We start from the raw sequence: 16,389 nt of genomic DNA on the forward strand, positions 1-16,389 counted from the left end.
AGACAAAATATAATGGACACCGTTCTTGTTGTCAATCTCAATTAAACATATCCATAGGGAATGTGATGAAGTACACATGTGGCTACTCTATTACGACACATGTGAACTTGAGAGGAACTAACTTCATATATCCAGTTAAAAATGCCCTTAGGACCAATTGGTGTAAATTGTTTGCAAATGCAACTTTATTTTTGTTTTGATATTTTGTTTGTAATGCAATAAAATTAATACAGTTTTAAGTGTTACTTAAGTGTTGTAAAGTGCCCAATTAATTTTTGGGGCCACTGCACAAGCAAGGTTGCTTTCAAAACTTGCCTACAATACCTTTTGGGAAACATTTAGCCAGTATAACAAATAAGTAAAATCATGTGTTTTTAGACATTATAAATGTAAATAAATAAACATTTAGTAAAAGTTTGATCCTTGTGGATCTCACATAGCCAATGTGAGTGACTTCTTTGATCACTGAATGAACATGACCATTCTTTTCTAATCTCGACTTTCTGTGAAACAGAAAACAGGCTCTGTGACTGACTAACCTTCATCATCTCCAGTTCGGGCCTCTCGTGTGTGACCACCTGTCCCAGAAGCTGCTCCTCCAGACCAGCACGTGTCACTGTGAAGTTTATAAGTGTGGTCTGGGCCTGAAGCTCCGGGGGAAAGTGGGGGTTGGCTTGCTTAGTATGAAGAAGGAGACGGAAACCCTTGTTATACTCACACACTTTGTCACCCAGTCTGATGTACCTGTGGGAAAAACACATTGTGTTGATACATGCGGGCAAGTCTAGAGTAAAGAGTGCTAAACAGGACATGATGAGAATAGATTGTCATCTACTGTAAGAGCTGGAAAAAGGCACTTCACCCATACTACACACCAGTTTCACCAACTGCCTAATTAAAGCAAACAGTAAAGGATGACAAATGCCCCAAATAGCTACCACAGGCAAAAGGCGTTAAATAAAATTGGAAGATGATATTCCCAGCAGCCAATATTTATCCCAATCTGCATTTCAATTAAATCAGGCCTGGCTGGCCAGACGTGGTAGCTTTTAATTTTTCTCTAATTACCCTGCGCCTGTCAGCCAGCGACAACAACTCTCATGCCAAAGGTTCCGCCAAGACCCGGGTCTTCTTCGACTCTATATCTTCAAAAGATGGAATTAATGTTCTATTGATAGAACCATTACTTCACCAAATTAAAGTCCCAGCTGATGGATTGGCTCATGTTCCTCCATCAGACATGAAAGGAATAATTAGTATTCATTACTTCACACTCTGCAACATTCCAATTATTAATGAACTTCAGCCGGCAAGCCGTACCAGATCCATCATGGCTGCCGCAGTCGGGCCGGATTAATCACGGGCACAGACCAGAGTGTGGGTCAGGCGCGGGAACAAACTCGTAATCAAATTAAACATCAGGCCACGGTTATGGGTCAAAAGAGGGGGACTGCAGGTGTCCCTGAGGTACAATGCTACAAGGACAAAAGACTTGAAGACGTGATAAGAGCTGATAAATAAATAGAGAAATGTTGCATTTATTGTCACATTTAGTATACACTTAATTAGCATGAAATGCATTGATATAAATTTAGTAAATGACTAAATATAACTGTGGCTGAAGTCACCAATATGTTAAATTTACAGTTTACCTAGAAATCCAAATGTGTAGAAATCCATCAAAAGTCTGGGTTTTAACATATATCTAAGCACTGAATTATAATATTATATAATATATAATATAATATAATATAATATAATATAATTCTGTTGTTTTCTCTGATTTAAAACATATCACTCTGGCTGCATGGAACTGATCCGTATTCAACACACATAAAGAAAAAAAGAACAAACAAACCCACATTTATCACCTTCTGTGAGTGAGGAATCAATACCGCTGCCTTCAAATCTTTTCAAATCACACAACACTAATTCATCTTCCATTCTAGTTTTCATACTGCAGAGATTCACAGCAATAAATAGGGCTCTTTGGAGCTCATGCATCCTTGGAAAATTAACCTTAAATGGATCTAGGCAAAATCATCTGCAGGACAAAAAGCTCTTCAAAACATAGATAACAATAGGTACTTTGCTGTTTATTATGGTAATATGTACAATGAGAGAATCAAAATGATACTCTAAAATGAGTAGCAGTAAAGTGACAGATATTCAGAGATGGCAAAACTTGCCTTCCTTTCTTTATGGTTTGTCTTCCAAGCAGTGGTTCCAGGAGAGGGTCCACTGTCTCCTTCATGTTTTCAATCAGGACCACCTCACCACAGGCTAAAGCCTGCTCAATAACGTCCAGATACCTGTAAAAAAAACATTTACAGTAAAGTCACTGAAAGTCATTTGGCCCCCTCAGCAGTGCATGGGACAACGTTACCGCATGTCCGCCCTGACAGGCCATTTAAATTAACTAGTAAAGGTGAAAAAGTTATTAAAAAAAAGGTAAAAAATATTGGTGACCAGTTACAGCATCTAAATAATACTCTCAGTACGTTAATATGCACATCTACAATTAAACTAGAGCAGGTTTTTGTCTAGTAGAGATAGTCTTCATCTGTCTGTGCAAGTATAGATGACACAATGCATTGTCAAATATTTGATGGATGTCAGCTGAGGAAGTGTTAAAATACACGCCACACGTCATCTCTGTCTTTTGAAGCAATGCTGAGGCCAGTTGTGGTCCAGTTAAAGGTGCACTCAGTATTTTTTTATGCATGTTGTCTTGGACTTACACTGACATCTAGCGGCATGGATGCAGCATCATTCAAACACAAAAGTTTTCAGTTACCAATGCCATTGTAGAAATTTTGTATTTACAGTTAGCCGTAATTAATTTAATCCAAGAGTGAAAGTGTCCAATTACAGGTCGGTTCCTGAGATTAAGTTAGTAGCATTTGGCTGGTCATGTGATTCCAACATGGCAGCCCCCATGAGGGGATCCTGCTCCATGTAGATTTAAACAGATTTTCTAAGGTTACTGATATGACTGTGAGTGATCATGATATTATACATATGTTTCAAAAGTACTATTCATTTTTTAATGAGTACAACTTTTCTAATGAGGAAAAAATTCTGAGTGCACCTTTAACGTGTATACATGCTGGATGAGGCTGCGCTACAATTGCATCATCTAGGTCTGTTAGTGTGACTTCGCAAATATTGGATTGGTTAAAAGACTTAAAAGTTTACATTTTACATGTTACATTTTACATGTTTACATACGTTTTATAAAGATTAATTGTTGTTTTAGTCTGACTGAAATCAAACTTGTAGAGTGCATGTAAACATACAGACTGTCCCTTCCCATACATTAATATACATTTCTTTTAAATCTTGAAAGTTTATGTTATTTGTCCACTACCTATATTCAGAAAAGTTCTTTTAAAGTTCCTTTTTAGGACTACCAGCCTTTAATGTTTGCTGTTACCAACTCAACACTTTTTCTTTAAACATCTTAAGTGCCCAAACTAAAAATACTTCACCCTTTCTGGCCATACTGCAGCACCCTCAAATTGGGCCCGTACAGGTTTCGTATCCACTTGCTGGCCTGCTGCTGAGGATCCACGAGCAGAGGCCAGAGCTGGCTCGCCATCAGGATGGTTGCATTTTCAACGGACAGCTGATCAGCTGGCAGGCCCTGGTTCTGCCAGGCTGCCACAGTGCCCTGATCAGTCAGCGTAAGTACAGGGTCCAGACAGTCTGTCAGCGGGATAGGGGTCTGGATCAAAAGGTGTGAAGAGAGGAAGACAGACAGTGATGCTATTCAGTTCAATGCTCCACTGGAGTGCAGACACAGTAGTACAGTAATATGATTTTACAGTAGACTGCTCAGGAGGAAATACTGATCCAAAAAACCTTGACAAGAGATAGAGAGTTGGCAAAAACTACAATGTACATTTACATGATGTTCTGATTTTAAATTAGAATTAACTAGTCCAATAGTTGCTGAGATATATCAAAGGCATTACATTATTGTGGCAGACCAGTATATTATTCAATAAACATAACAAAAAGTGGCTTTAGATGTCAATATTTTGTTAGTTTTAATTTCACATTGTGGCCTACAGTCCACATTGATCTAATTTACAATCAAGTTTGTCAGTCTGTCCTAAGTAAACTTAGGAACAGTTTACTTAGAAAATGTTTTCGCATTCTGTTTATCAATTGTTGGCCTGTGTACATATGTGTCAGACAGATGTCTTTGGCCATTTGTTTATTTTATTGTCTCGCGCCATAAGAGTCAAGTTTTTAAGATAACGTGTTAAAATCACTTGAACGAAAAACCAATGGAGTAGATTTGTTTTGAAAGTTGGGGGGGTCCAAATGTGGGTGTTTCATTACAACACATTACATAGTGCATAATCACAGTTCAAGTTAATGCACAGATCAATTAAAAATTATATTCATTGCATATTCTTAAATATTTATAAACTGTGTATTATATCAAACACAAAGAAAAGCATTAGGATTAATGTTTCAGAAACCCATTAACCCTTTCAGAAAATAGCAATTCTTACATGCTCAGGTAAATGCCTGACGAAGGTCATGTGACCGAAACATTGTAATAAAAGTTTTGTAATATTCCTTGCAAGCTAAGGTAGTGCGCAGGATTTTTACTTTTTTTGACTTTACATGCTCATCTGAAATGTCTGTCTGCTTTCCTCACCCTAAAAAAAAAAAAAAAAAAAAACGGATCATTTCTATGGGCGCCTTTAACATCTTCACTAACTCCAAATATGAATCATGTGATATGTTTCATATTTTCTTAATTACTACGAAAGTTTTGTCTGGGTAACAGACCTACAAACCAAAATTGCATATGTTGTCAGCCACTGACTGTGTCTTGTTGTGAGACAAAGTTTTATTCCTGCAGGGGGTGCTTGATGCTCTGAAAATCCTCCAGAATGTTTTATATCCCTTTGGAGACATTTTAATTTTATTTTATTAACGAATCCCCAAGTTCCCCCCAATTCTACACCGGTGCGAAAAACTCATCTCGAGATCCCTGCATTTTGTTACATTCTGTTGCGCACCATCTAGCTGTTTTTGAACGCAAGAACATGTCCTGTATAAACAGATTTCAGTTCGTTTGGAAAAAAAAAAAAAGTCTACTAGTTGCAAACAAAAAACTAAATTGTAGTCTTACTAAATGTATGGGTTAAATTAACCAATTAAAGACTTAATTATATTTGAATTAATGAAAGAATTGCTATTTAACTGTTTTGTATTGGCTAAGCAAACAAGTATAACTATGAAGCACAATATAATATGAATAAATGGAAAGGCTGAGCAGGAATCATACTCTAAGATCTTGGAGAAAAGGAATCAGCATGCCGTGGAAGAGCTGTTGACGGTACGGCTGTGTGAAGTAGCCAGCGTAGGACACAAAGGCAGCTGCCAGAAGAACATCACCACACACAGTCTTCAGTTGAGACTTCAACTCCAGCTCTGCCTCCGACCAACGCACATTTTCTGCCTACAATGAGAAAGTGAGTAGGTGAATCCGCCAAGTGCAGGTCACATTTCACTCAAATCAATAGAAAATAAAAAAGTAATTATGTTTTGCATAAAGAAAATGAAGCCTCTGTTTAGATCCATTAAGTGTTTTTGCATTATGACATTAGTTTCATAGCAATTAAGCACATTCATTCTCAAAGGTGATTCTCATTAGACTGTAATACAGTAATTTTTAACTGTATAACAGTTAATAGTAAAACAATGGCTAATTAAATTAAATACATAAATTAAAGCATAGATTAAAAATTACAACACATTCTACCATGATGTATAAATACTTTACAATTTAAATAATAAATAATAATTTTCTGCACATTGCAGTAATGAGAATTGGGGAGTAAAATGTGCTTAACTGTAATGAAAAAAATGTCACAATGAAAAAAAATCTTCGTCAGAAAATAGGCTATAACTTCTTATTTGATATTGGGGTGACATATGATCCGGACATATTCTGGACAGGTTTCGTGTGATTCAAGTATCAAGACAAATTGATCAAGACAGAGCAAAGCAGAAGATAAGTAAAACAATGGGTTGTAAATTCAAATCTCTCCTTCAGAGCCATAGATAAACCTCAGTTTTAACCCATCTGCTGTCCCTGTCCTCCCAATTGATTGTAAATACTGACAGGACATAAGCAATAATGTATACAGTCGCAATTCACCTAAACTGTCATTGAAAGTTTAGATACATTTTCACTCAGCATCAATTTAGCACTCATTTAAGACTTCAATAATATTGCAGAGATGCTCCCGCAATGATAAATCTTTTCTGACATTGCCTTTGCAGGGGCTGAGCTTCCAGAACATGTAGCATAATAAATTCGCAGACAGTTAAAAATCACTATAATTTTATCCTAATGCATTATGGATTGCTTGGAATTTCACTCAGTCCTGGGTGAAGTGTTTTTAATTTCCAACAGCTGCTGAGGCTTTGAGGTAAGTTAATGATTACATATAGACGGGCTGATGTATTAGTCTAAACACTATTTCTTCCAGGTCAATGGCATAAAGACAAATAATTTGTCTTGATATGTTTAAATGCTAAGCTGTCCCTATTTATTTCTCCAAATAAGAAAGACAAACAGTTGAAATAAAAGCACTAAAAGAAACATGACATTATTTTTATGCATTAACATTGCTAAATATTTTAGATAATTTCACAGGGATATTTATTATCAATGCTACAGGGAGGAAAAGAGAAAATAATTTAAAGGTGCACTCTGTGAATCTTTCCTCATTAAAAAAATAAATACCCTTAAAAACATTTATAGTATTCCAGTGACTCAAGTCATATCAGTAACCTTATAAAAGTTGTTTATATTTCATATAGAGCTGGGCTGCCTCATGCGGGACATCATGTCGAGATCACATGACCAGCCAAATACTACCCCCCCCCCCCATTATTGTATACCTTTGCATACGGAATAAATTAATCATAGCCAACTGCAATTAGCACTTTTCTACAATGGCATCTGTAACTAAAACCTATAGCTTTTCCCTGATTTTAAGTTTATATTTAAAGTTAGCTTGAGAAACAAACACACAAATCCAGTTTATCCCTCATAAATAAATGTTCCTGACCAGTATGTGAGCCACATTCAGAAAAGAAATGGACAGCAGATGAATATGTGCCCTTCTTTTTTCACTGTCCCGAACTGGCCTACAGCCATCTAGCCCCTTGCCCAAATCAGTGGTGCATTTGGTAAGCCCCTTCCTTCCGACCTCTCAATCTGAGCGTCTGGCCAAACATTTACACCACTGCCACCTCCCCTTTGAACGAAGCCAAGCTCATGTTGAGATTAGGTCTGTTGGTGCAGTCTCCTAACCCCAGACCCTCTCCTCTCACAGTCACCCAGTACCTGGAGGCCTCCCACTAGTCGATTGGCCAGATCAATGGTCTGGCTGGTGTGTGTCACTTCCTCCTGGCATTGTAACTTCTCAGCTGCCGCCCTCTCAAACTGAGCTGTTAGGCTTTGCAGGTGCCTGTCCAGATCCTGTCAGCACAAAGCAGTCATGAGTCCTGACACACATCAGTGTAGCATGCGATATATAATACTACTACTTCGTTTAACCAAATACGGTACATATGTATCACATGCAGTATTCAGTAACAGATATGGTGTATTGGTGGTCTAATGCCTTAAAATTGTTGGTTATAGTGTATAGTCGATCCACTTAATAATGTATGACTTTCTTCACATTTTATAACAAAATATGAAACCAAACAGCATTTTAAATGAAGGTAGCACAAACACACTTCCAAGCAAAACAATGTACAAAAAGAAGTTTGTTAGGTTTATATAATAAAACAACATATACAGTATATTGCTCAGAATTAAGACACCAAAGTATTTGGACACCTGTGTGAACTTGAGCGGAACTGACTTCATACATCCATAAAAATCACCTTGGGAACAGTTGATTTAAGTAAAGGACAAAATGGCTAAGAAAAGTAAAGTTAGTTCAATCACGACAACTCTCTATTAAAATATGTTTATTAATGAATATGACAATAGTTTTGGTCTTGGCGGACTTGATCTGCTTAAGCTGCTGCTGCAGAGCAAGTACAAAGACTTGCTACTGCTGAGACATACATAGACATGCAACAGCGAGCATGCAATACATGCTGCTGGGGCTGAAATAAATCATGCATGAGATCCCCAAAGCTGAACTAGACATGTAGTGCTGGGGAGGAGGTGGGTAAAGGCAAAGAAAACTCTCATAGCTTGTGCAGTGAGAAGTAATTGGTAAAACTAGTTTATTGGCTAGATTACATTGAAGGACCTATCAGCTTGCATCATAGACTTTCCTGACTGAACTTCAAGTCATTTCTGAGAAAAGGTTTAGCATCATTTATTTGCAGTAGACATTTGGTTTGGTGCTTTTGTTATCTAATGAAATCAAATTCATACATACTGTATTTTCAAGTGTGACTTAAAAGTGTCCAGAAGTGTTCAAATACTTTTTGGGGCCACTGTTTGTTATTTTCAGAGGATGCTGAATTGCAATAATTACAGTGAATAAAACCCATGGCACATTAACAGACAGGATAGCATTAGAAATATGCAGATGCACTGCTTTAAAGTGTGACTGTGCATGATGGTGTGAAAATTGCCATTTTTCTACAATAAAATGAAGAATTTAATAATAATAAAAAAAAAACATTAGTACATTTTTCACTTACTTCCAGTTTCTTTCTAACACTGAGCAGTTTTGTAGTAGCAGCTTCTAATTCTGTATTGGCTTGCGCCAGAGCCAGGCGCTTTGGTGCAACTTCACAGTACACCTGGAAAACCCAACAACACTTTCTTTTTACTCCACAGTTATATCAACAAAAATGTTATTTCTTAAAGGATATGTTTGTTTGTTATTTTCTATCTAAAACATACTTGTCATTGGCTCAAAGTAAAAGCCAAATATTTCCAAAATATTACCCAAGAAAATTCTAAAATTATGTATTTGTTCATTTCATTTTTTATTGCATCAATATTAATATTTTACATTTTTTGTGCATTTTTAGTCTCATGTCACATTCCCTTACCTCGTAGTAGCGCACTATATTGATGGCCCAAGCACAAAGTCCTGCTGCTGCATATGACTTAGTCCGGACATAGTCAGGATGGAATTCAGGCTTTCTCAGGTATTCCTGTTTCACAACGCTTAGACATGACTCAGGGATGTGCTCCTTATTATAAGAAAGCAACGCCTGAAGAAAGTCATCAACCTGCAGAAAAAAGTTAATTCGTCATCTCAACCAATACATTTAGATAATGCATAAACATAAACATCGTAAACTAAAGGCGAAGAGTGTGTATCTCCAAACAAAAAAAAGCAACCCCCCCCACCACCACACTTTGCCATTGTTCAAAAAATCTGATAGTCCGACCCAAACTCTTGCCATTAGTTGAGCCGATTGCTGGTTGGAATGCTCAAACAAAAAGAACAATGTTTTAATAGTGCCACAGAGTCATAGTGTTTACATTTAATTAGAGCTGTCTTTGCACATTAAGCTAAGATAGGATAAATTATTTTAACACAGAAAAATGTACACAATTCACCTTTAAATTAGAGAAAGAATGAATTGTCATATAAGTTATGAAGCCTTCTTTGTTAAATCTTCAGTAAACATATATAAAGTGCATACTAAATTGCACACAGGCAACTTAAAATACACTAAAAAACCTGGGATAAAGTATTGTACTCAAGGGCACAGTACTAATACAGCACAATAATGACTTCAATAATATTTCAGTTCCTGGATTGCCTATACTTAGGACTAAACCTGTAACCTTTAGATTTGCATCTCAGATCTTTATACATCAGCTACATCATCAAACACTACACAACAGACTTTCAAAAGTCATCTCTCCTCCCCCTCATGCTGACCTCATAAATCAACCTTTCCCCAATATTTCCATTTCTATCTCATCTGACATGTATTTAATATTCTCTTCCACAGAAGTGCTTTTATAATGCAGTATATTCATTGCACTGCACTAGGTTAGCGGGGTCTGCAGGTCAAGGCCTGGTTGTGGATTACACTGGGATGAATCAGAGTCAGACAGAGCTGGGGCATGAGTATGTTGTTGTCATAGCAACACTTTTACCTTGCCCATGAAGACTCTGGCGGCCTTCCACCCACGGTCTTTTGGAATTCGTCCACGTGGAGCCAACAGCACCATCACAGCAGCGGTAACGTTGATCACAGCCTCAGAGGGATTGGGGAACGTCTTTAACTCTGTTAGATTTACCTGAAAGAAACAAAGGTGAAAGAAAAGAAAAGATCTTTGTTGAGTCAAAAACTGCTAATTTCTAATCTAGAAGGTTACTCCTTAAACTACAGTAGGTTCACCTCAAGTGGCAATTCATGAGCTACAGAATCACAGTTGTGTCCTTGAACAAGACACTCCATGTTGCGCCAAATGTTTTGCTACTATCATAAATGTTCTTCTCTGAATAAAAGCATCAGCTGAACTAGATTTTTACATTTTCTGAAGAAAATATAAGCAGTGTTTATGCAAAAATCGCTGCCACGATGCTAGGATGTTGTGGGTGGTTGCCAGGGCATTGCTATGAGGTTGCTACAGTGTTCTGGGTGGGTGCTTACCAGAGGTGGGGGACTTGAGTTACATGACTTGACTCGAGTCTGACTCGAGTCGCAAATTTAAGGACTTGTGACTTGCTTGACTAAATTAAGAAAATGACTTGACTTGACTTTGACTTTAGAACCAGCGACTCGAGACTTGATTTGAACTGCATGATAGACAATGATTTGAATGTTTTTTATTATTATTATTTTCAAGAACTTATTATAAACAGTAATGAAATGTGTTTAAAAAAATATTGCGACATCAATTAATTCATATGCAAAATTGTAAGCAGGCCAGCACCACTGATCTGCATCTGCGCAGTTAATTTTCTGGGAATAAAATGCCCAAATATCTATAATGCCCTGTTTGGGCCACTGGAAGGCACCTGGCTGAAAAGCCGTTACTGGGCTGTACGCTGTCAGAGCAAAAGCTTCGGAATTAGACCAATTGACTCTGTATCCTTAGAACTTAGAAAAGGAATTAATAATTCTGTGGAGGCAAAGCATAGATCTAGTAGGGTCGGAGACGAATAATAAAATATAATCTGCATAAAGCAAAAACTTATGTGCCATACCTCCCGCCACCACCCCTGGAAAATCATCCTCCTTTCTTATCGCAGCTGCTAATGGTTCCAGGGCAAGACAGAACAATTAATTTGTTTGTACCGCTGCTACCGGGTGTCAATAAAGTAACTTAATCCATCCAATAAAAGTATTCCCGAACTCGTATATTTCCGTAATCTTAAAAAGATAATCCCATTCTACCATATCAAATGCCTTTTCGGTGTCAAGTGGGATGGCAGCGACCAGAGTCTGATCATTCGCCACTGACCACAAGATATTGATGAAACGCGTAATGTTATCAGAAGAGCTATGGCCCCGAATAAACCCCACCTGATCTATATGTATAAGATGTCATCATTTTACTTAATCGGTTAGCCAAAGTTTTTGTATAATATTTTAATGTATAGCTGGATCAGGGAAATTGGATGGTAACTCTTACACTTGTTTGGATCTTTGTCCTTTTTAAGAATCAGACTGATCCGGGCTTGTGTCATGGTTGGTGGAAGCTTTCCATTCTTTAATGATTCCGTATAAACTTCTAGCAAAATTGGAGCCAGTTCTGTAGTATAAGATCTAAAAATTCAGCGGCAAAGCCGTCTGGCCCCAGAGCCTTGCCTGTAAGTAAGGTCTTATTTACCTCGCCAAGCTCCTCCAAGTTTATCTCAGAATCAAGATAATGTTTTTACTCAGTTGTCAGTTTTGGAAGTTCTAATGGTTCCATAAAGTTTCTAATATCTTCATCAGTAGACGAAGGCATGGAACTATAGAGATCAAGATAGAATTCTTTAAAAGCATTATTAATATCAATGGCCAAGGTAAATATTTCACCACCAGCAGATTTCACTGAGGGAATGGTAGAAAAAGACTCTCTCTGCTTTATATATCTAGCCAAAAGCTTCCCTGCATTGTCCCCCGACTCAAAGTATGACTGTCTTGCCCTGAATAGCCAAAACTCCACCTTCTGTGACAAAATAGTATTATATCTGTATTTCAATGTGGTCAATTCTCTGAGGCCATTAGATGATATTCGGCACTTCAACTCTGCTTCGGCACTTTTAATATTCCCTTCCAATTCCACGAGTTCTTGTGCTTTGAATTTTTTGATGAATGAGGCATACTGTATGATCCAGCCCCTAAGAACCGCCTTAAGTGCCTCCCAAGCCACGCCCACAGAGGATACTGAGGACCAGCTGGTCTCCATATAGACATTGATTTCAGCCTTTAGCATTTGTTGGAATTCAGGATTTTGCAAAAGGGATACATTAAAGCACCAAGTACATGATTTATTTTTCTCCGTATGTGACAGCACCTCTATAACACACCAGGGCATGATCTGAGACTACAATGTTTCCAATTGAGCAATCAACAACAGATGAAATGAGGGACTTAGATATAAAAAAAATCTATTCTAGAGTAAATCTTATGGACTGAAGAAAAAAAAAATGTTTAGTCCCTACCAGATGAGTTCAAAAGTCTCCAAATATCAATAAGACCAAGATTTTTACACATCCTGTGAAGCATCACTGTTGCTCTAGTGAGCTTGCACACTTTTGCTTCACTATGATCAAGGACTGAGTCCATCAAAAGATTAAAATCTCCTCCCAATATTATATCATGAGGGGTGCCAGCGGCTTGCAGCATCCCTTCAAGATCTATAAAAAAGCCCTGATCATCAAAGTTAGGTGCATAAATATTCGCCAAAATAAGACTTTGTCCCTGAATTTCAGCTAAAACAATAATGATTCTTCCTAATTTATCTTTACTCTGTTTGAGACATTTGAATTGTAGATGTTTACTTATCAGTGTAATGACTCCCTTGCTCTTACTCGAGCCAGCACTATAAAAAAAAAAATGCCCACACCAAATCTTTCCAAATTTTTCAGCTTCCTGCAGGGAAAGGTGCGTTTCTTGAAGAAACACTATATCATATGTCTTACGCTTAAGAAGAGAAATAACCTTCCTTCTTTTTATGGGGTGCCACAACCCATTCACTTTCCACATGGAGAGAGACAATTCACTCATATTAACTTTTGACATTTTGACATGAAAGAAAAAATTGATTGTGTGTCAAAAACAGGATTATAAAGATGATATTCCAACATTAGTGCAACAGTCAAACCCCAAACATTCCCCAGAACCAAACAAACTGAAAAAAAGTGTGCATTAACCATGCATGCCTTCCATCCCTTCAAACTCAAACAGTCCATGCATGCCTATGAGAGCCCCCGTGACAACCTTGCCATCAGATAGCTCAAGTCTGGTGATTCTATATAAATTTTGTGAGACAGAATTACACAGCAAAAGATAATCTATAAAACAAACTCCAGCCAGTAGGCAGAATAAACACAAAGAGTGTGAAGCTTCATCCACAAAACTGTCCTAAAGGTGTATTATTCTACAAAATAAACTCTAGCCACTAGGTGGAACCAGCACAAAAAGAGCACAAGGATTCTTCTGACAGTCACAAGAATGTTCAGTGAGCCGGTCCATTCGGCTACAACATGAGTACAAGCAAATTACTTACTCCAATGTCTTTGCAAGAAATACTCCACAAAATAAACTCCAGGCAGAATAAGTACAAAGAGCATATAGGTTCATCCACAAAACCGTCCCGAAGGTGTGTTGCTCTACAAAATAAACTACAGCCACTAGGCAGAACCAGCACAAAAAGAGAACTCAGAATCTTCAAACAGTCAAGCGAATGTTCAGTGAGCCGGTCCACCCAGCCGCAACATGAGCACCACAACACGACCCACTCACTCCATTGACTTTATGAAGGACATCACTCGCTGTGGGCATGTGAATGTTCCACGGCCATCCACAGCATCCACTCTAATCTTGGCCAGGAACACCAGCGCAAAAGCGACCCCCTGATGATGCAAAAGTTTTCTGCACTCCCCGAATCAATCACACCCTTCTCCTGTTGAGCTTGCAAAGTCTGGGAAAGAGCCCATCCAGGAACTCCACCACATTCTGTCCCTCTGCGATTCCCATGATACGGACATCATTCTGCCAGCCACGGCCCTCCACGTCCTACACCCTCCCCAAAATCCACACCGGTCGCCAGCGGACCAGCAGACAATTCCCTCTCCGAAGACTCCAGACAATCGACCCATCCCTGAACGTCCCCCACTCCTGTGACCACATCAGTAAACTCCGCCTCCATGGCAGTGATTGATCGACGCACCAGAGCAAGATCCTCCAAGTCACCAATGACCCCCGCCAGCATTGCCGACATGCTCAACACCTCCCGTGGCACCTCCTGCAACTCTCTGACCAAATCGACTCCATGGTCCGCAGCCCCCTCAGGGGTGTCAACCTGAGCACATAAGTGTCTTTTAATGTCTCCAGAGCCCGATGATTTTGAATTCTTTGACATATTGTCCACCTAGAACAGTTATGAAACAGAGTGTATCGAATCTCACCGGTTTGTCATTAAAAGGTATTAAAACTAGCAATGTGCTCAGAGCTCGCCATTCACACGTATGATCCTCCCATGGGGTCACGTGACTCCCTATCCCTCATATTCGCGTATACGCACTTGTACATTGGAGGAATCCTGGAGTTTTACATAAGAACCAAATCCCACTATTGCAGTGCAATTCCGCTGCAGGCCGATACAAAGTTAAGGTTACAAACACAGCAACAACTCTGGAATATCTGGGAATAAAGTGAAGCAACAGAGGATAAAATAGCAAACTCTTCTTCGGATACCATCCGTTTGTTATTTACACAACTGAAGCAGGGAAATTACGTTACTGTGGAGAAAGCTGCTTACTGACCGAGCCGCATGTATATGGAAGTAGAGTACGCTGCTTATACTGTGCATATTAATGGGAGTGCTGCTTTCTTGCAATTAGCTGCTTTCTGGTGTCCATGTAACCGTAGTCTATGATATTCTAGTCCCTACTGTAGATAAAGTCAAAGGGCCGGATTAACGAAATGTTCTTGAGAAGAATATTCTTCTTAATTACCATTTTCTTCTTAATTTCTAACTTAATAAAAAAGTTTATATTTTGTATTCACAAAAATAATAATAATTCTTGAGAAAGTTCTTATCTTTTTTCTTAAGAATGCTCTTAAGAAAAATATAAGAAGAATTCAAATTATCGGAAAAAAAAAAAAATCATAAAATTGTTGTAAATAATATCCTAAAAGTTAGGATAACCTCACAGTTGTCTTAAAACCCAAAAGGTAATGTTTAATTAATTTACTGGGTTGTTCTAAATATGATGTGTTCTGTCATGTTGTGTCAGAAGTCACAATGGGCTGTTTATGATTTTAGACCAAAACTTGTTTTTTACTTTTTAAAACTTTAAGCTTTCAAACCATTTAAATGTTATCATGAAATTCAAACAATAAATGTTGTTTTAAAGCATCTTAATTTGGTGACCAATCATGCAAGTAAATTCAAATGGACGCGCTGTATATAGTGCTCTCTCATCGAGATCTTTAGAGTCCATAGAAACATTATTTATATCAATAGAAAGCTGAGAATGTCCTTTTTATTTATTAAGAAAAACATAATACATTCTTAAGAAAATATCTGAGAACTTTTAAAGAATGTTTCGAGAATTGCACTTAGGAACATTCTTATGAACTTCTTATAATTTATCCTAAGAACTTTCTTTCTTTCTTTCTTTCTTTCTCTCTCTCTCTCTCTCTCTCTCTCTCTCTCTCTCTCTCTCTCTCTCATGAACATTTTCATGTATATGACCCCAGGTCCCCTTCAATGCAAGTCAATGGGATTTTTTGCCTGTTTTATCAACTGGCAGTTAAAACAAGACTCATCACTTAGAAAAGTAAAAACATAGCTCTCCCCATCAATCAAGACAGTTGAGAAATCAACTATTCATGTCCATAACACAAATGGTGTGGGACAAGATACACCCAAGAGTTTAATTCTTAGGTTAAGGGTTGGTTCAATACCATAGTATTAGCTTAGTAAGCATCTATGACAAATGAGTTGGTAACAGTTTATCATTTAGTTTGGTATTTTTAATTGCAAATAATAAAACACCAAGCTATTCTTTATTTTAAGTTGAGAGAATGTAAATACCTTGTTAAGTGTTTGTAGAGCAGCTGTAGCAGCCTCTAAAGCAGGTTCAGCTTTAGCAAGATCACTTTGACAGTCTCTCAGTCTACGAGACACCTCGGCTTGCATGGCAGCTACCTGCAGATGAATATACAGTAACAGTAAATGTATACGGA

The 16,389-nt window shown here is 37.9% G+C and overlaps 1 protein-coding gene across 1 annotated transcript in view; it reads right to left on the bottom strand.

The window, feature by feature from the left end:
* LOC127454032 (dynein axonemal heavy chain 11) overlaps window positions 1-16,389 on the bottom strand; it is a 101,788-nt gene that overhangs the window by 22,420 nt on the left and 62,979 nt on the right. Inside the window, exons 58-66 of the mRNA XM_051720957.1 lie at window positions 16,238-16,351; window positions 10,133-10,276; window positions 9,067-9,249; window positions 8,710-8,811; window positions 7,385-7,519; window positions 5,312-5,485; window positions 3,492-3,727; window positions 2,190-2,312; window positions 540-744 (exon numbers count right to left, since the gene is read on the bottom strand). Of these exons, the coding sequence (XP_051576917.1) occupies window positions 540-744; window positions 2,190-2,312; window positions 3,492-3,727; window positions 5,312-5,485; window positions 7,385-7,519; window positions 8,710-8,811; window positions 9,067-9,249; window positions 10,133-10,276; window positions 16,238-16,351 (1,416 nt within the window). The remainder of the gene's footprint in view (window positions 1-539; window positions 745-2,189; window positions 2,313-3,491; window positions 3,728-5,311; window positions 5,486-7,384; window positions 7,520-8,709; window positions 8,812-9,066; window positions 9,250-10,132; window positions 10,277-16,237; window positions 16,352-16,389) is intronic.

The sequence above is a fragment of the Myxocyprinus asiaticus genome, chromosome 16 (genome assembly GCF_019703515.2).
Source record: "Myxocyprinus asiaticus isolate MX2 ecotype Aquarium Trade chromosome 16, UBuf_Myxa_2, whole genome shotgun sequence".
NCBI classification, from domain to species: domain Eukaryota; kingdom Metazoa; phylum Chordata; class Actinopteri; order Cypriniformes; family Catostomidae; genus Myxocyprinus; species Myxocyprinus asiaticus.